Source organism: Megalobrama amblycephala, linkage group LG5, assembly GCF_018812025.1.
Source record: "Megalobrama amblycephala isolate DHTTF-2021 linkage group LG5, ASM1881202v1, whole genome shotgun sequence".
Classification (NCBI taxonomy): Eukaryota; Metazoa; Chordata; class Actinopteri; order Cypriniformes; family Xenocyprididae; genus Megalobrama; species Megalobrama amblycephala.
Window position 1 is genome coordinate 37,255,954 of NC_063048.1, and position 20,752 is coordinate 37,276,705.

The 20,752-nt window shown below is 35.9% G+C and overlaps 1 protein-coding gene across 1 annotated transcript; it reads left to right on the forward strand.

Annotated features, from left to right (window-relative positions):
* Positions 1–5,587: 5,587 nt before the first annotated feature.
* On the forward strand, positions 5,588–20,675 carry ppp1r14d (protein phosphatase 1 regulatory inhibitor subunit 14D). Its single transcript, XM_048192159.1, has 4 exons — positions 5,588–6,023; positions 17,974–18,054; positions 18,137–18,169; positions 20,229–20,675. The coding sequence occupies exons 1-4, from the start codon at positions 5,850–5,852 to the stop codon at positions 20,295–20,297; spliced, it is 357 nt and encodes a 118-aa protein (XP_048048116.1). The 5' UTR covers positions 5,588–5,849; the 3' UTR covers positions 20,298–20,675.
* Positions 20,676–20,752: the final 77 nt, after the last annotated feature.

Below are 20,752 nucleotides of genomic sequence, written 5' to 3' on the forward strand. Positions count from 1 at the left end.
CATAATGTTGGGAACATGGGCTGGCATATGCAAATATTGGGGGCGTTACGTAACAGTCGGTGTTATGTTGAGATTCGCCTGTTCTTCGGAGGTCTTTTAAACAAATGAGATTTATATAAGAAGGAGGAAACAATGGAGTTTGAGACTCACTGTATGTCATTTCCATGTACTGAACACTTGTTATTCAACTATGCCGAGGTAATTCAATTTTCAATTCGATGGCACCTTTAAAAAATCTTACTGACTCCAAACTTTTGAACGGTAGTGTAGAAGTTCAGGTTTGCTCTGTGTGAATGTATTGTTCTGTGACTCAACCTTAAAGGGAATGGATATCTTCCATGTTTTATCTAATGGTGTGCTTGCAAGAATTGTTTAAGAACACAAACAGCAACAGGAATCAACAGCCACTAGATGAGAAGTGTCTTTGCTGGATTTATGACTCACCTGTGACTCTTATGATAATGTTTTAATATTGTTTTTGGTTCTAAGTATATTTGCAAAATGTGTTCATTCCTGTTGCTCAAATGGTGCTGAGGTCATGGGTTTGATTCCCAGAGAATGCATGAACTGATAAAATGTACACCTTGAATGCAATGTAAGTCACTTTAGATAGAAGTGCATAAAAATGTGAAATGTTTTCAAAGCCAAAGCTCATGTAACCTACAGCTCTTCACTACAGACACTAGATGGCAGTCACACATAAAGCTGCTGAATATCATCAGCATTCTGTGGGATTGTTAAAAACAACAGTGTTGAGCTTTGATAACACAGCCAACACTCGTTGACTCATCCTGGACTGATGCCATGAAGAGACAAAGAGATACACACACCAGATCACCCTCTCTGTGTTCCTGAAGGTTGTTATGTAAGCACTGTGATGAGGGTGACCATGCATTTACATCATTGACATACTGTAACTCTTTTAAGCACATTGTGCATTGAAGGAGAGACCTGAGCCATACCTAGAGACCAGAATATTCTTATTTAGACCAGTAAGCAACCACTCACAACACCCTAGCAACTGCTTGACAACACATTATTAACCTGCAGAACACACATGCAGCTGCATAGAAATGCACTTGTAACCATCCACAACACCCTTGCAAATGTATGGCAAACAATATTAACCACTCAGAACACCATAGCAACTGCATAGCAAAACACTGTTACCAATTCAGAACCCACATGCAACTACATAGCAACACCCTGGCAACTATCCAACTATTCCACAACACCCTAGAAACTGAATGACAACCCACTATTAACCCACAAAATACACATGCAACTGCACAGCAACGTCCTGGCAAAAAAATCATATGCAACTGCATAGCAACGCCCTGGCAACCTTCTACAGCACCTTAGTAACTGAATGGCAACAAACTATTAAGCCACAATATACATATACAACAGCATAGCAACCATCCTCTACAACCTAGAAACTGAATGGCAACATACTATTAACCCACAAAATACATATACAGCTGCATAGCAACGCCCTGGCAACCATCTACAACACCCTAGAAACTAAATGGCAACATATTATTAACCTGCAGAACACACATGCAACTGCATAGCAATGCCCTGCCAACCCTCCACAACACCCTAGAAACTAAATGGCAACACACTATTAATCCATAAAATTCACATGCAACTGTATAGCAACACCCTGACAACCATCCACAACAACCTAGAATCTGAATGGCAACCCACAAAATACATATGCAACTGCATAGCAACACCCTGGCAACCTTCCACAGCACCTTAGCAACTGAATGGCAGCACAATATTAAGCCACAGTATACATATACAACAGCATAGCAACACCATGGCAACCATCCACAACACCTTAGAAACTGACTAACAACACACTACCCACACAATTCACATCCAGCTGCATAACAACACCCTGGCAACCATCCACAACACCCTAAAAACTGAATGGCAACATACAATTAACCCACAAAATTCACATGCAACTGCATAGCAACACCCTGGCAGCCATCCACAACAACCTAGAATCTGAATGGCAACCCACAAAATACATATGCAACTGCTTAGCAACACCCTGGCAACCATCCACAACACCCAAGAATGGACAAGCACCACATTTTTTTCAAAAAGCACATTTCTTTTTCTTTTTTCTTGAAAGCACAGTGTTTTTAGGGAATGTGTGCCCGGTTTCATCGGCTGGCCCTATTTTTGAGCCTTGGCTTGGATGAATGAATTTGTTGGCTGTGAAAGATGAGCTGCCATGTTGCTTAATAATTCAGAGTTTGTAACAGACGGCACATCGACAGGAGAAGCAGCGGAGCTGCACTTGACTGATATGTCATGCCAAAACAAAAGGAAAAAGAGGCAGTCATTGTTTTTATCGAAATCGGATCTTTGGAATAGCCGAAGCTTGCCTTTTGTCCGGTCCGGTGTACACTTTGACATGGGAATACACCCCAGAATTCTGTTTGGACAGCTTGAAGCAATGTTTGATGCGCTGAGGGCACCATAAATGTGTTTCTCGCATATCAAGTTTTGCTCTGTCCAAACCACTACAGACTGCTGCATTGCTGCGTCTCCTCATTCATCATTTATTAAGGTGCGCCCATTTAGTTTCAGGCCTTATCAGTCACACGCCTGATAATGGCAGCTATAAAAGACATGGTTGATTTCTAATGCATGTTGGAAGCTTTCTGACAGCTGAACATATAGATAATCTGCACTAGTAGACACAGGTGACTGCGCTTCTGTCATACTCGAGCGCAATACAGATGCAAGATAAATAGAAGGGACCGTTTACAAAGAATGCGTTTTTCAATTCTACTGTGCTACTTTTCCATTGTTTTTCAACTTAAACACACACTAGACAGACATCTTTAACCATTGCACTCGTATCTTTTGCAGCATCTTGTGCATGATACACAGCATTCTAAAAATGCAGCACATTTTTTAAAAGTCAAACTTATTTTAACTTGAGCGTTGCGCTTTTAAAATGCCATGTACCATGCACAAGACGCTGTAAAAGACTCGAGATGTAAGCGCAATAGTTAAAGGTGTCCGTCTAGTGCGTGTTTACATTGAAAAACATTGGAATGGAAATGGACAGTGAAATGGAAAAACGTGTTCTGTGTGAACCGCCCTTAATTACATAGCGCACTAAAAACGCGACACTCAAGTTAAAATAAGTACATTTTTAGACATTGGATTTTTGTTTAACTTCACTGACTTACGTCTTACAACAGCAATAACGTGTTCTGTGTGAACCAGCCCTTCAATGATCTTATTTATGAATTTAAATGGATCCATCAGGGATTCTCCCAAAGGAAAACAAACACAGAGACACAGATTCTCTTTGCACGTTTTCTGACACCTGCAGCTCCACTGTTAACTGCTGATATGAGAATAATCATTTTATCATCGTAACATCCTGGAAATACTGTGAGTAACCTGCTTGCACATCAATTCATAACCAGTGTTTCATCAGCCTTACGGGAAACCAGTAAAAGTACCAGTAAATGGAAACTTTATGATCTAGCAAGCAACTCTAAGTGACAACTGACATATCAGCTGGTAAGAGAGGAAGATTTTGACATATATGGCTCTTTGCTCAACCCCGTTTAATCAAAACAGTGCAAAGTCACATCCATTACTCTCCATTTCCTCCTGGCAAAGGATATCACAGGATAAGCACCATTACCTTTGATAATGGAGCAAAGTGTCTGAACAAAAGAAGTGTGCTCCAATATATATATATATATATATATATATATATATATATATATATATATATATATATATATATATATATATACGGCAATGCCCCAGGAACCTCCCAACACCTTGGAACCGCATAGCAACACCATAGTGACAGCTTAGCAATCTCTAGCAACCACCCAGAACTCCCTAGAAACCACATAGCGGAACACTAACAGCCACTCAGGATATATCTTAGCAACCCTAGCACCGCCCTAGCAACCACCCAGAATACCCTCAAAATAGTTTAGCAAACCCCTAGTGACCACCCCAGCAATACATTAACAGCCACTCAGAAAATCTTAGCAAATCTTATAACAATGCACCTATAACAACTACCGAGAATACCCTAGCAACTACATAGCAACACCCTGACATCCACTCAGAAAATCCTAGCAACAGAACAGCTTAGCAAACTCTAGCAACCACCCAGAACTCCCTAGAAACTACAAAGCAGAACACTAACAGCAACTCATTATATATATCTTAGCAACGCCCTAGCAACCACCCAGAACACCCTCAAAATAGCTTAGCAAACCCCTAGCGACCACCCCAGCAATACACTAACAGCCACTCAGAATATCTTACCAACCTTATAACAATGTCCTTATAACAACCACCCAGAACACCCAAGCACCCACATAGCAACACCCTGACAACCATTCAGAACATTCTAGCAACAGAACAGAAACCTCTGGCAAACACCCATAACTCCCTAGAAACCATATAGAATCAACACTAACAGCCACTCAGAATATCTTAGCAACCACCCAGAAAACCCTCAAAATAGTTTAGCAACCCCCTAGTAACCACTCCAGCAATAAACTAACAGCCACTCAGAATATCTTAGCAATCTTATCAACCACCCAGAACTCCCTAGAAAACCACATAGCAGAACACTAACAGCCACTCAGAATATCTTAGCAACCCCCTAGCAACCACCCAGAACACCCTCAAAATAGTTTAGCAACCCCTTAGTGACCACACCAGCAATACAGCCACTCAGAATATCTTAGCAACCTTTTAACAATGCCCTTATAACAACCACCCGAAACACCCTAGCAACCACATAGCAACACCCTGACAACCATACAGAACAGCTTAGAAACCTCTAGCAACCACCCATAACTCCCTAGAAACCATATAACAGAACACTAACAACCACTCAGAATATCTTAGCAACCCCCTAGCAACCACCACACCACCCTCAATACCGCTTAGCAACCCCCTAGCGACCACCCCTGCAGTACAATAAATGTTATTATTTGAAAATGTATTTATTTATTTTCTAAAATGTTATTTATTTATTCTTTACAGCTTAGCAACCCCATAGCAACAACTCAGAACACCCAAGCAACAGCTTAGCAACACTCTAAGCACCCGGAAACCACATAGCAACAGAACATCAGAACATCGTATCAACCTCATACCAACGTGCTATCAATCACTCAGAACAAATGGCGAGTTTCTCACATTTTCAGTCCATTAAAAGCATACAATTTAAAAGCATGCAATACTATTTATTTATATATTTTAAAATGTTTTTTTGCCAAATGCATCTGCTAAATGAATAAATATAATGGTATTTTTTAAATTCTCCCATTGCATATGAATTACAGTAAGAGCCACAAGAGCTTTAAAACAAGTGTTTTGACCTCTGACACTGATCTTGCATGTTATCAGTCCTGAGTTGAACTATGTTCCTCCTTAACACACACATGAACACACAACAACAACACGTCTTCACTGCTAGTGTATAAAGGCAGCAGACAGTGAGTGCAGGAGAGAGAGAGAGAGAGAAGGAGGGAGGGAGAGAGAGAGAAGGAGGGAGGGAGAGAGAGAGAAGGAGGGAGGGAGGGAAGAAGAGAGGCAGTGTTAGTACAGCACAGACAGAAGACAGGCGCTAAAGGAGGCTGTTGGACAGAAACAACACGATCATGAGTCAGAAACACACTGCAGTATAGAGAGTCACAGAGGAGCAAACGACAGCAGGACTGAGACTGAAGGACCCTGTGTTTGAATCTGTGAGACAGACAGACAGACAGAGAGAGAGACAGACAGACGCCTCTTGGACTTCTCCCCGTCCGCGTGAGGTTGTGGCAGGCATGGCGTCGGAGCCGGGCACCCAGTCCATAGTGAAGTTTCAGACCAAAGAGGAGGAGCCTGCCCAACGCAAACTGGGCAAACTAACGGTCAAATACAACCGCAAAGACCTCCAGAGGAGGCTGGACATCGAGGAGTGGATCGACGGGCAGCTGCACCTGCTGTTCGACTGCGAGGTAAGACAGATCCAGAGAGACGCATTACAGCACCTTCCCTGCCATCAGACTGAAGTTAATAATGCACCAATATAAACAGCAAGACAGATGATCCTCCTGAAACAGATTCAATAGTTGTCATCCTATGAAATGAGTGTGAAGAGCAGCTCAGATGTTTGGGGAGAAGTGTTTGAGCTCATGCAGACGTTGTTGAGATCTCCTCACACACTCACACATGAGGTCTTTTCTCAGGAGAAACATCTGAGACTGCAGCGAGTATCTCGATTCAATCTGATGGCTGTGGAGGAACATCATTAAGGGAAGTTTTCCTAGAGGAAATACATTAGTTTACTATGGTAACACCGTAGTACGCTTTCTGTTTTTCCTGCAGTAAATATAATTTGAACATATAAGTCAAATTGACTATTATTTGTCATCAGTAGGAACATTGTTATTAGCACTGATTAAAATATTATGTGCCTCATTGTTCAACCCCATCAGAGATCATTCGTCTCATTTATAAAACTTTATTATAAGAAGTGCAAGTAAACATGAGACAGTTTACTGCTTAAAGAGTCAGCAATGAGTTTTACATGAACATTTATTCTTTTAGCAGATTAATTAATCTAAAACGAGTTTGAAAAATGAGGTCAGAATGTCTCAGAAAAATGCCACAGAAAATAATTCTGAATCCTTCCTCAGTTTGTAAAAACAAGCATGTCTACATGTGTATATATATACATATATATATTCCAAAAATTTTAATTATATATATTTTAATGTAGCATGTATGTATGTTTAACCCTCTGGTATTGTTCATTTGGAAGTCACAAAATGATCGAATACCTGAAATGTAACTTTTTTTTATTTTGAGTAAAGTCAATGTAACATATTTTTGTTCAATAATATTTTTTCTTTTTTCTTTTGCTTTTTGAAAAAAAATTATGTTACTACTTAATATTTATGCAATAATTACAATCCATTTTTTCCCATTGAAAATAATACAAAAAATCTTTTCTTTTTTTTTTTTTTTTTTTCAATTAAAGCTGTATTTCATGTTAAAATTGAGACAAGGCCTTTGAAATCCAATTTTCTGAAGGCAGATTAGTGTAATCTGGTGGGAGTAAAAAAAGAAAAACATCTGTAATGCCTACAGAGCTCTATATAAAGTGGTTTATAAATTCTCAAGTGGTTTTTAGACATAATTACTAACTTTTATTAGGTTGTGGATTTGGATTTATATGCATTCTCAGACTATTTTTTGTCAAGGTTTAGGATTTTTTTTTTTTTTTGAAATGTTGATTTGAAGTGTCAGTTTTTCCATTAATTTTACTACAGTCAAACTTACATATAACACTTCAATAAAAATTTAACAAAATTCTTTATCAGAGCTAGATCAATCTGGGTCTGATCTGATTTCAACCTCTTATTTGAGTCCTCTGTCTCAATTTTACCATATTGTTACAGCCAAACCAGCTCATTAGTGTGTGTGTGTGTGTGTGTTAGCCAATTAGCTTTTTCGAATCAAGTACACAATTTTGTTTGTGGTCACATAGCAATTGCCACAAAAGTCACCGATAAAGTAGCGATTTTTAAAAATTCTAAACTTTTTTTTTTTTGGTCTAAAATGACCAAACACCAGAGGGTTATATAGTAATAGCCTACAACATGTGTAAGACTACTAAAAAGGGCACTGTCTACATTCAGGAACTATCATCCTAAACACATAAAAAAGATGAATTAGACACTTTACAGATCAAATAACAATTTTTGCACCATGCAATATACATAAGAGCTCCACAGACTGAGGAGTGAATGTAAACGACAGCACGTCACAGATGCCGCTCATGTAGGTTAAGTTGCATTGAACCCAGAATATTCCTTAAAGCACACAGAGATCAGACTCTAATCAGCATCTCCACTGACGTCACGATTCACTGGTGATGAAACATCTGGGGACGTGCAACATCTGTCACGTTACATCAGAGAGCCTGTATCTGAGGTGCCATGGAAACAGGACTCCGGTTGGTTGAGCGGGAGGCAGAGCGGCATTGATGAGATGCGTGTGATGATGACACATGATGTGACAGTGACATTTACTCGAATGCACTGCAGATACAATGACATTAGAGGAGAAGGTGATATTTGAACAGATCCCAACATTCCCTCTCACACGTGTGGACGGTTCTTCCTCCCACATATCACCCAGCGCGCCACAGTTTTTGCATGCACCTTTACAGTTTGTGGTTAGACTGTTAAGGCATGTTCTCAGTAAGAATGATAACATTAACGCACGATAACGTTCTGTCGTCTGCCGCTTTAAATGCTCGAGCTGTCAGCTGGAAATTTTTAATGTTGCAAACTGAGATTTCTGGTTATATAAACACATCTTTGCCTAATAATATAGATAACAGGAGCAAAGTAGGACTAACTTACATTCATGCATTTTGGCAGGTGCATGTGATGATCAGTGCATGCATTCTCTGAATCAAACCCTTGATCTTTGCTTTGCCAATGCCATGCCCTAGTGTTTGAGATACAGTATTTATCATTTAATTTATTCCTGTGACAATCTCCTTGGTGTAGTGAGGTGTTTTACTCAGTGATGATATGGGGGTTTGAAGCTACAGCCTTTCACTTACCATCTAACCCACCCTGATAACATGATAAACTGGACCATGTGCTTTGGTGATATGATATCTTGCATATGACTGCAGGCCGTACACTGGAGTAAAGCTACCAGAGCAATACATGGCTCAAGCACTAGAGCATGACGCTAGTAAGAGAATGCATGAACTAAACAAAACATATAGCTTGAATGCAATGTTGCAAATGTCAAATGCATAAATGTATCAAGGAAAAAATAATAATTTCTTATTTTTACAGGCATTTTTACCTTTATGACAGTGTATTTCTTATGTAATTGCACTGTTTGTCTTGCAATTGCAACAAATACCTCAAATAAACCGAAAGAAATGTTCAATATTATGAACAATTATGTCTGAAATGGAAACAAATACATCAAATACAGAAGTATCTGTAAATAAACCGCAAAATATCGGTCACTCACTGCTATAATCTATGTAAAATATGTCACTGTATTTGATTCTTCAGCTCTCTGTTGTTTTTTAATATAAAAAATCACTGTAGATTTTAATATAATGGCTGTTTCAGGTTTTAGAGTTGTTGGAGAGTTTAAACACATTCAGTCTTTTATTGCATTTTCATCAACATCCACTTCATGTTATGTTAGTTCCACTTCAGCGAACAGGGAATGTCCTCAGAACGTTCTGACAAGGTTCTCACAAATGTTCTTCCAGCAACGTTTAGAGAATGTTTGTTAAAAGTTATCTGGTCTTTAAAAGATTAGTTCACTTCAGAATTCAAATTTCCTGATCATTTACTCACCCCCATGTCATCCAAGATGTTCATGTCTTTCTTTCTTCAGTCAAAAAGAAATGAGGGTTTTTGAGGAAAACATTCCAGGATTTTTCTCCATATAGTGGACTTCACTGGAGCCCAAACAGTTGAAGGTCAAAATTACAGTTTCAGTGCAGCTACATGATTACGTAATGCATGGAGCATCACAGAGCAGCGCAAGACGAGAATTTGTGGTTAAAAAGTATATAATTTTTATTAATTTTAGAAAATGGCCGATGGTTTCTCTAGATAAGACTCTTATTCCTCGTCTGGGATCATGTAGAGCTCTTTGAAGCTGCACTGAAACTGACATTTGGACCTTCAACCCGTTGAACCCCAGTGAAGTCCACTATATGGAGAAAAATCCTGGACTGTTTTCCTCAAAAACCTTCATTTCTTTTCCACTGAAGAAAGAAAGACATGAACATCTTGGATGACATGGGGAAATTTTAATTCTGAAGTGAATAATCCTTTAATAATTATTTATACATCATTGATGGATGGTGTTTTTCTGAAACATTTTAGTTTGACATTCATTTTTAAATGTTGCAAACTTGTTTCGGAACATTCAGAGAACATTCAAATGTAACATTCTCATAATGTTTGAAAATGCTAAAACGGAATGTTCGTACAAAAGCTTTTTAAAAAAAACTCGGCCTTGTGAATGTTCACAGGAAAATATTTTCATAACTTAATATGAACATATTTTTGTCAGCTGGGACATTCAACAACACTCACCTCTGAAAGCGCGAGGTCACTAAACACATTAGCAGCACTAGAATAGATGAGAATAAATCAAATGTTAGATAACAGATTAAATCATTTCAGCTCCCACATTGTGAATATGCGGATCGCTGGTGTCGGTGCTGGTTAATGTCTGACCCTGTTACTAATAAACTCAAGGACATGTGGGACATTCAAGCATTTCGCTGCGGAGATCTTTCAGCATGGTGTGTGTGAGAGAAGTGGCAGATGTCCAGCATCTCTTCAGTGTGTGTGTGTGTGTGTTTACTCTGCGGCAGCTGTCAGATGACACGCTGACTGATTGCTGACAAACACACAAGTACAGAAACACTGGATTATATCATTATTTTCTAGGATTTTCAGGGGATTTAAATGGAGCAGGCTTTGAGGGGAAGACGTCTGCTGTGTCCTAAATACATGCTAAAGCAGCTCCGTTTAAAGAGCAACGCTTTCATGTTTTCTGCATCTCTGATATAATCCCTCTACACTGAAGATACACAAGCTTAAGGCAAGACACAAAAGGATAAAAATAAACAAAGAAAAATCATCATACTTCACTAGTTGATTGATTACATTAAGAATTGCAAACAAATGTATGTTTAAATATGCAAATGATACATTATTTTATTAAATATGCACTAAATTGCATACACTTCCAGAGCAGAAGTATGAACATTGCATCAAAATTCTTCTTGTTTGATTTTGTTAACATATTAGACTTAAAGCGGACCTATAATGCCCCTTTCACAAGATGTAATATCAGTCTCTGGTGTCTCCAGAATGTGTGTGTGAAGTTTCAGCTCAAAATACCCCACAGATCATTTATTATAGCTTGTCAAATTTGCCTCTATTTGGGTGTGAGCAAAAACACGCCGTTTTTGTGTATGTCCCTTTAAATGCAAATGAGCTGCTGCTCCCGCCCCCTTTCCAGAAGAGGGCGGAGCTTTAACAGCTCAACAACAACAAAGCTGGAGAATCTCATGCAGCCAAAATGAGGCGGGGCTAATTTGCATATTCATTGATCTGCGTATATTAAATGAGGCAAGGGTACAGCTACATTCAAGCTTTTTTTTTTAAAGGAAAAAACACTTAAATATATAATTTTGGTGATCAAAGATGAGTTTTAGGGGTAAAATTATTGACTACAGGGGAACTTTAAAAGAAAATATTTCTCTTTGCATTGAACTTTGAGCGTCGTAACTTTGCAGATGTTGTTTATGATCAAATAGCAACATTACACACTAACTAAAGTCATATAGTTATTTCATATAGTTATTAGAGTCTTTTTATCACTCTATAGACCTTATGTAGCCCCACCCCTTTTCAGCGCTGCGCTCGTTGTCTTTTGACTTCCGGTTTGTATTTCCACAGCGATCTTACATTTATGAATGAACTGCTCGTTTTAAAATCCTCCGGGTCTATTGACATTTGTTAAGACATCTGCTTTAAATATAACAATGCTCATGATAACTTTCATTAACTCTACAACAAGTAAATCCACTTAACCAACTAATTATTCTTTGACAACGATGCCATAGAAATGTACAGAGCTACCGCAAAGCGGAAGTTCAAAGACAATTTTATAAAGATGGCGGCGCGCTTGTTTCTCTGGTAAATAAGGTCTATAAATCAGAAAATACTGTCAACAGACAGAAAAAAAAACATTGTCACCATGTTTTTAGGAATATGAACAAACCTTCTGAATATAGATAAGAATAAACTGTTAAATTTGGTAAAGTGAGATTTCTAACTCAAACTCATGCCTTTAAAGAGACATTTTTAGATTGAAATCTACAGACGTAACCTAAAATAAACACAATTTTGGATGTTTTCTTTCCACTAGCCTGAAACAGCACATTATGAAAAGTTTGAGCAGTGCATGAAAAACAGTGTTTTTGCGTGTAGATTATAGTGGATCATTGTATGTAGTTCAGATCAGTGCATTTGTTCTTTTAAGGCAGCAGATACTGTACAGAGCTTTTAAAAAGAGCTTGAGAATACAAAGTTCAGCTGGCTGTGGTTTGGGAGTGGCGGTGCGTTTGTCCACGTTTTGGCGATGATGATGAATATTTCATGGCCAGGCGGAAGGGTTTCACTCCGAAGGTTCTCTGACGCTTCCGTGTGGAAGCCGGTAACAGTCCGCCCACTGTGTCAACCGCTGCATTATTCATGAGCATCTCTAATTTATGCGTGAGCTCATTGGATCCTGCAGTTACTCTGCCCAACCTTGACTTCAAATCACGTTTTTGGCTTTTCTTAACATGATATATGAGTATGAGTGTGAAGAAACTATCTCACGAGTGGTTGCCAGGGGGTCGCTAGAGTGTTGCTAGGTGTCCGGTGTGAAAAGACATATGATTGCATGTCTCACACAAATGAAAAATCAGTCATTTACTCATTGAGGTGTTTGTATTAAGCTGTGTGAACTTTATTCTTTTTCAGAACACAAAAAGAGCAATTTAAAAGTTGCATGGGATTATTTTATGAAGCTTTTGCATTCTTTCTTAAAGCTCGAAGGGCATCATTTACTGCCATTATATGAACAAGCACAAACATGACTTTTGCTTTTGTGTTCTGAGGATAATACTAAAATAAATTTACACCAATGCCTAGAAAAGTATTATATTTTATTTAGCAAGCATGTAACCACTTAAATCATAGAAGGAAATGACCATTTACAACCAATACAGGCAGTTTACCATAGGAAATATATGTTTTTAAAAGCTTTTTTAATAGTTATAGCGCCACCTATGGTCCGATCTCCATAAAAATTGGCATGCTTCTTTACAGTCATATGCTGCATGTGCTCACCTATTTTCGCGAAGTTCCAAGTTTTCATTTAGGAGTTATAGGCTTTTGTGGGCACTTGGCCATGCCCCTTTTCTAAATGACCCTTCAAGAGTTCAAGTTTTTTTATTGATCTAGAGAGTCCAGAGAATTGTGCTGCACCGGTTTGGTTCCGATCAGACGAAAAACTTAGGACTGGTTCGCAAAAGTAGATGATTCGAACATGCCCACTGAGTCTCATTCCAATCGGCCTCCGTAACCTTGTCTAATAGGTGATCAAACTTCATTGGCCGATAGCGGACATGTTTTTTGAGATGCATCAATGTCCTCATAGACAATCATGGCACCTCCGACAAAGACATTGCATGCCAATTTTCAAGTCGATTGGACTAACGATGAAGTAGTTATAGCCATTTTCATGTTTTTTTTACTGTTATAGCACCACCAAGTGGCCAGTCATTGCATCCTTTTTCACGTGATGAAAGATGAGCTCTTACATAGGTGTGCTGAGTTTGGTGAAAATATCTCATTCTGTTCACGAGTTATAGCCATTTGAGTAAAAGTGGCTCCGTCCACTTTGAACGTGAATCGAAATTTCATCTTTTTTTTTTTGATAACTATTGACAATCAGACTCCTGAGCATTGGATTGGTTCTGATTGGGTCAAAAACCTAGGACTAGTTCACAAAAGTTTTTCAAAGAATCCAAAATAACCAAAAATTTCGCAGAAATTTAGGAGTTGAGCGTTTTCGTACTTTTGACTGCTGTAGCGCCCCCGTCAGGCCAATCAGGGTGAACCTTGTCAAGTCAATATAGCGCTTTTTACAATGTAAATTGTGTCAAAGCAGCTGGTACATAATTTTGGCTGCACAGCAGCTCTTAAAGAATAGTGTCAATGCAGGCAAATCAAAGCACTGTTGAATATCAAATGTCAAGTCAAATGTCAAGTGTCCCCAACTAAGCAAGCCAAAGGCGACAGTAGCAAGGAACCCAAACTCCAACAGGTGACATCAGGTAGCAAACAAGTGGCAAATAGGTGTTAAAATGGAGAAAAAAACCTTGGGAGAAACCAGGCTTAGATTGTAGACGGTGTGAGCACTACCAGCCCTCAAAGTTTCAAGTCTCTACGACTTACGGTTTGGTCCACCTGATCACTTTTAGGGGAGAATGCTGATCCTTGGAAATTTTAACAATTACAATAGAGTTTCAGCGCTACACGCTTGAACTACTAATGACTGAATTTTCATTTTTGCATAAACTATGCCTTTAATACTTAGAGCTAGAGGTTTGATCTTATCATTTGTAGCACCAGAATAGTAAAGCTAATTGCAGTAACTATGATAGTTGATAATTTGGCAGTCAAAGGTTACCACACTGATCAATAAGTCATGGCAACATGTTTTCCCCATTACTGAAACTCTTTAACCAACTTTAACTTTTTTTTAAAGTTTTTTTTTTATTTTTTATTTTTTTTAAGTTTTTTAAAAAAAAGGTAAATGTACACTGTGTAACTTTTGGCCCTCTAGCGTTTAAAAAACAAAACTGCATGATTTCGCAGAAGAGCATTGTTTTGGTTGTGCTTCGGCACTGCTTGACTGTGCAGACAATATAGTGCTTTACAATTAACTACTAATTATCTACATATGGCAATTTATAGGTTCAATAAAATACCTTACTTAACTGTTGAGTACTAAATCCATCATCTCCGTGTCGCTTTTACAACATTTCAAATCCAGTTCTCGCATTTCCGAAAATGTTGATTCTGTCGCGTTCTCTTTTTGCCAGCAGACTCTCCTCTGTTCGGCGTTTCTTTAAAATGGGTGAGTTTCGACATTTAACAAGATCTGTAAACTTTCTCGCTCGTTTCTCATTCCCACACCATTACCGTGTCAAAGTAACCGGAGCGGGTATGACGAGACGCACGGGCGATTGACGTATGCACGCGATTTCCCGCAAAAACCGTCCCGTCAGGTTTAAAATATGAATCAAGGTAAGACAAAAACACGGTTTTGAAGAAGGATTGGTTATATATTGATATATTGAAAGTTAAAATGACATTTAATTAAGTGTTTAAGCTTAAAGGATTAGTTCACTTTCACATTAAAATTTCCTGATAATTTCCTCACCCCCATGTCATCCAAGATGTTCATGTCTTTCTTTCTTCAGTCGAAAAGAAATTAAGGTTTTTGATGAAAACATTCCAGGATTTTTCTCCATATAGAGTATTACTGCCCTCCACAGGTCAAAGTTTCAACTAATTGTTATATACTTGCACTAGCATATTGAATATGACAATTTAGTTCAAACTTTGACCTTTGGAGGGCAGTAATGCACTTAGCAGCGTCTACACTGCTGGAATTCTAATAGAGAAGAAGAAGAAGAGAGCTAGTTCAAGATGAGCATTTATGGTTAAAATGTATACATTTTTTAATTTTTTTTAGAAAATGATAAATGGTTTCTCTAGATAAGACTCTTATTCCTCGTCTGGTATCGCTGTAAACTGTAATTTTGACCTTCAGTCGTTTGGGCTCCATTGAAATCCACTATATGGAGAAAAATCCTGGAATGTTTTCATCAAAAACCTTCATTTCTTTTCAACTGAAGAAAGAAGGACATGCACATCTTGGATGAGTAAATTATCAGGAAATTTTAATTAGAAAGTGAACTAATCCTATAAGTAGGTGGAATTATTTTTGTTTTTGTGCGGATGGTCATGTAGGCTATCATTTTCTCCGGGTCAAACAGTGTTTCAGGAGAACATTTCCACATTATGTGAAGGTGGCTTGTAGTATTTGTGTCCAGCAGCGTGTTTTGATGCTCTGAGCTGTGGCAGGAAACCCGGGAAGGAAGATCAAATTAGTAACGGATCCACATTAGGGAATCAGCGCCGCCCGACATCCCGTGAAATCTCATTCAGACAAAACACAACACACCCGCGTGCTAACGCCCTCCTTTACTGTGACTGTACGGTTATTAGCATTAGAGGAATAGTTCACCTTCATGACTTTGATGTTTTAATGAAAGCAGACAGACATCAGGAGCTGTAAAAAATACACTATCATTCATGATGCTAAAAGAAGTCATATAGGTTGAGTAAATGCTTTTACTTGATTAGCATTAAAGTGTTGGAGGCCTTTTAGTACTTAAATAGCTTTTATTTCTTATCTTCAGTTTTCATTTTCATAGTAAGTCTTCTTAATTTTAGTTATTATATATATTTAATATAGTTATTTTTTTTCAGTTTTAGACATTTTTGTCCTATTTATTTCAAATATTTCTGTTGTCATTACTATTTTGTTTTTAAGTTTAATTTTATTTCAGATTTATTATTAAATGTATTAATGTATTTATTCATATTTTAATGAGCTTTTAGTTTGTTTTTATTATTAAAGTAGCTTTTAGTTTAAGTTTCAGTCATTTGTGCTTTTGTCATGTTTATTCGTTTTTTAATATTTCTATTTAGCTTTAATTTTTTTTATTTCCATTTTAGCTTTAGTAATTTTAATATTTCAATGTTAATTTATTTTTTGTTAGTTGTCAATGGAACATTTCTAATTTTTCATTTAAATTTTTACGTTTTTTTAAAAATGACATTATTTCAATTTTAGACATTTTAGTCCCATTTCAAATATTTATGTTGTCATGGCAACATCACTATTTTATTTTTAAGTTTTATTTTATTTCAGATTTTTAATTTTTATTAAATGTATTAATATATATATTCATATTTTAATGAGCTTTTAGTTTAAATTGTATTAATATGTGCTTTTGTCGTTTTATTAGTTTTTAAAAATATTTTTTATTTTGCTTTAGTTTGTTATTTTAGTATTTAAACTTATTTAATTTCAATTAGTTGTAAAGACAACATTACTATTTTTTGTTTTTTTAAGCTTAATTTTTTATTTTATTTCAGATTTATTAATGTATTGTATTCAAATTTTAAATGTGCTTTTAGTTTTAGTTTTAGTAATTTGTGCTTTGTGCATTTTTATTTATTTTTTTTAATTTCTATTTTCTTTAATTCAATGTTTATTTCAGTTTTAGTAATTTTAGTTCTTAAACTTTATTTATATTAGTTGTAAACTACTATTTCCTTTAAGTTTTTTTTAAGTTGAATTTTTATTTAATTTCGGATATTAATGCATTAATTTATGCATTCATATTTCAAAGTAGCTTTTAGTTTAAGTTTCAGTCATTTGTGCTTTTGTCATGTTTATTAGTGTTTTTAATATTTCTATTTAGTTTGAATTTATTTTTATTTCCATTTTAGCTTTAGTAATTTTAATAATGTTATTTTATTTTTTGTTAGTTGTCAATGCAACATTTCTAATTTTTCATTAAAATTTTTAAAGTTTTTCATCTAATATTTATATATATATATATATATATATATATATATATATATAGCTTTATTTCAATAAACAAAATTTACTTCAATAAACAAAACTATTTTTAATACTTTTAGATTAACAATAACAACACTAACTTCCATCACATTACCAATCTAAAAAACATGACATGTAATAGCTATGTTTGAATAAATTACAGGAATAAATTCAGCGTATCCCAATAGAATCCCAGCTCTTTAAAATCCGCCCGCGGGTCATTAGTGCCCTGCTAACACAGCGGTTCCTCTAAAGTTCTCATCTCGGAGTTCCTGTAATATTCATGTGCAGCGATTAATCGTGCGGTTGGTAATGCGGTGTCACTCTGGGGGTCGTCATTTCTCTTATCCCTCTAATTTGAGAGGCTTTTAAGAGCGGATGCCATTTAAAGACTCCAGCAGAGATGAGATGCGGAAACACTTTGAGCTTAAACTCAAAGGACAGTCTCACTCAAGATATATACGTGATATATAACATACATTAAGTGTGAGATGCTGAAACATTTAAGTAAGGATATTTTATCATGCGGTTTGTATAGTTTGATGACATCCGCAGTGTCTGTGGACCAGCAGCCTTCATCATAATGAATTGATTTGTGTCGACTGCAGTAATGAGCGTAATCGATTGTCTGTGCAGGAGGAAGAGATTCCTGAGCTGGAGATCGACATCGATGAACTTCTGGAGCTGACCGATGAAGAGCAGAGATCGAGACTGCATGTACGTTCACATTCGGCTATAAGCATCAATATGCATCCATGACTTTATGACAAACATTGTTCCTGCTGTTCTGTTTTAACAGGAGCTTTTGCAAGAATGTGGAAAGCCAAAGGAGGTAAGACAAACTCTGTAAGACATTAAAAACACTTCCAGTTATTAACCTATTCATTGTTTCTCTAGCGCTTTATACGAGATTGTTTGAAAGCAGCTTCACAGTGACGAACGACTCAATAAACAGAGTTAATGTTGCTTCAGTTCTTCAGTTATGGAGCAAATAGAATCTGAAGATGATAGTATCGTTCAGTTCAGTTCTGGAAGCCCATTTCACCACATCGGGGGAAAAAAATCATAATTTCCACTTATATGACTTATATAATTTATTTTTGATTTTTCATAAATATGACTTAGTATGTCAATTTCGACTTTATCTCATAATTATGACTTATGTCACAACTGCAACTTTTTGTCTCAGAATTGACATTTTACATAATAATTATGATTGTCATAATTTTGACGTCATCTCATAATTATGACTTAGTATGACATAATTTCGACTTTTTATGTCAAAAATATGATTTTTTTTATATCTCAATGATGTCAATTTTGATTTTATGATTTCAAATGTTTGTCATAAATGACTTAGTATGCCATAATTTCAACTTTTATCTCATAATTTCAACTTTTTGTCATAAATGATTGTCATAATTTTAACTTTTTAACTCATAATTTTAACTTTTTTTCATAAAATTATTACATACCTAGTCATTTGATGTTTTATCTCATAATGACTAAGTACGTCATAATTTCAATTTTTTATCTCATAATTTCAACTTTTTATTATAAATATGACAGTATGTAATATTTTTGATGTTTTATCTCATAATAACTTAGTATGTCAATTTCCACTTTTCATCTCATAACTAAGTACATCATAATTTGACATTTTATCTCATAATATCTAATTTTGGTCATAAATGACAATTTCAACTTTTCATCTCATGACTAAGTACATCATAATTTTGACTTATCTCATAATTTCAACTTTTTATCTCATAATTTTAACTTTTTGTCATAAATATGACAGTATGTAATTTTTTTTAAGTGTTTTATCTCATAATAACTTTGTATGTCAATTATCCACTTTTCATCTCATGACTAAGTACATCATAATTTTGACATTTTGTCTCATAATATCTAATTTTTGTCATAAATGACATAATTTCAACTTTTTGTTAAATGACTTAGCATGTGAATTTGACTTTTTATCTCATAATTTTAACTTTTTGTCATAAATATGACAGTATATAATATTTTTGACGTTTTATCTCATAATGACTTCGTATGTCAATTTCCACTTTTCATCTCATGACTAAGTACATCATAATTTCGACTTTATCTCATAATATCACATTTTTGTCATAAATGACATCATAATTTCAGCTTTTTCATGACTAAGTACATCATAATTTCAACTTATCTCATAATTTCAACTTTTTGTTAAATGACTTAGTATGTAAATTTTTGACTTTTTGTCTCAGAATTGACATTTTATGTCACAATTATGATTTAGTATGTCATAATTTCAACTTTGTCACATAATTATGACTTAGTATATCTAATGTTGGCTTTTTCTCATAATTTCAACTTTTTGTCAAATATGACTTATCTCATAATGACTTAGTACATCATAATGTCAACTTTTTATGTCATAAATATGACAATAATTTTGACGTTTTATCTCAATAATGACTTTACACATTTCATTTCATGACTATGTCATAATTAATCTCATAATATCAAATTTTTGTCATAAATGATGTCATAATTTCAACTTTTCATCTCATGACTATGTCAATTTTGAATTTTATCTCATAATTTCAACTTTTTATCAAATGGCTTAGTATATCATAATTTCAACTTCATCTCATAATTATGACTTCGCATATCTAATGTTGACTTTTTATCTCATAATTTCAGCTTTTTGTCATGTGACATCTAATGTCAACTTTTTTTAATCTCATAATTTCAATTTTTCTGTCATAGTTTGACAGTCATATTTGTCTGATGAAAAGTCGAAATTTTGACATACTAAGTAGTAAAAATCTGATAAAATGCAACTGTAAGAAGCTGTTTATTGATAAGTTTCATCACCACAGATGGTTTTAACTCCACAGGACTTTATCAACGGGCTGCTCTATCGGATGAAGGGACTTCGTAAGATGTCAGGATCTCTGAAGAAATAGTATTAGGTCAAAGTCTGGATTTTTCCTGATAACGTGAACCGCCCCACCCCGCCCCTGGCCCCGCCCTCCCTCGACAGCCCTGCCCACAGTCCTCCCAGTATGTGTAGAGCGTTGAGTGTCTGTCTGTGGATGTTTCTACAGTAGAACTGTAATAATTGACTGCACACACGGGTCAATGACGGAAGCTTCCATAAACAGTGTTTTTGACCACTCAGAATTCTGTACAGTTTCTCCTAGCTGATGTAGAGTTGTATTGCAGATTGTCTATTATTACTCAAAGGAGATGTTTTTTTTGTGACATGTACATTTTGTTCCCTATTTATATATATTTTGTTCTGACAGGTGTTGTATGTAACAATAAACCATTTCAAGATTTTAGATTCAGTTCTTGATAATAAATCAAGAATCCAGGATATCTTTCTTTTCAGTTCTACACTGATATTCACTGCACAACT

Coding starts and splice junctions, on each gene's coding strand:
- ppp1r14d (XM_048192159.1), top strand. CDS start 5,850: ATGGCGTCGGAGCCGGGCACCCAGTCCATAGTGAAGTTTCAGACCAAA. Junction 18,055..18,136: donor AGCAGAGATCGAGACTGCAT/GTACGTTCACAT, acceptor CTGTTTTAACAG/GAGCTTTTGCAAGAATGTGG. Junction 18,170..20,228: donor AATGTGGAAAGCCAAAGGAG/GTAAGACAAACT, acceptor TTAACTCCACAG/GACTTTATCAACGGGCTGCT.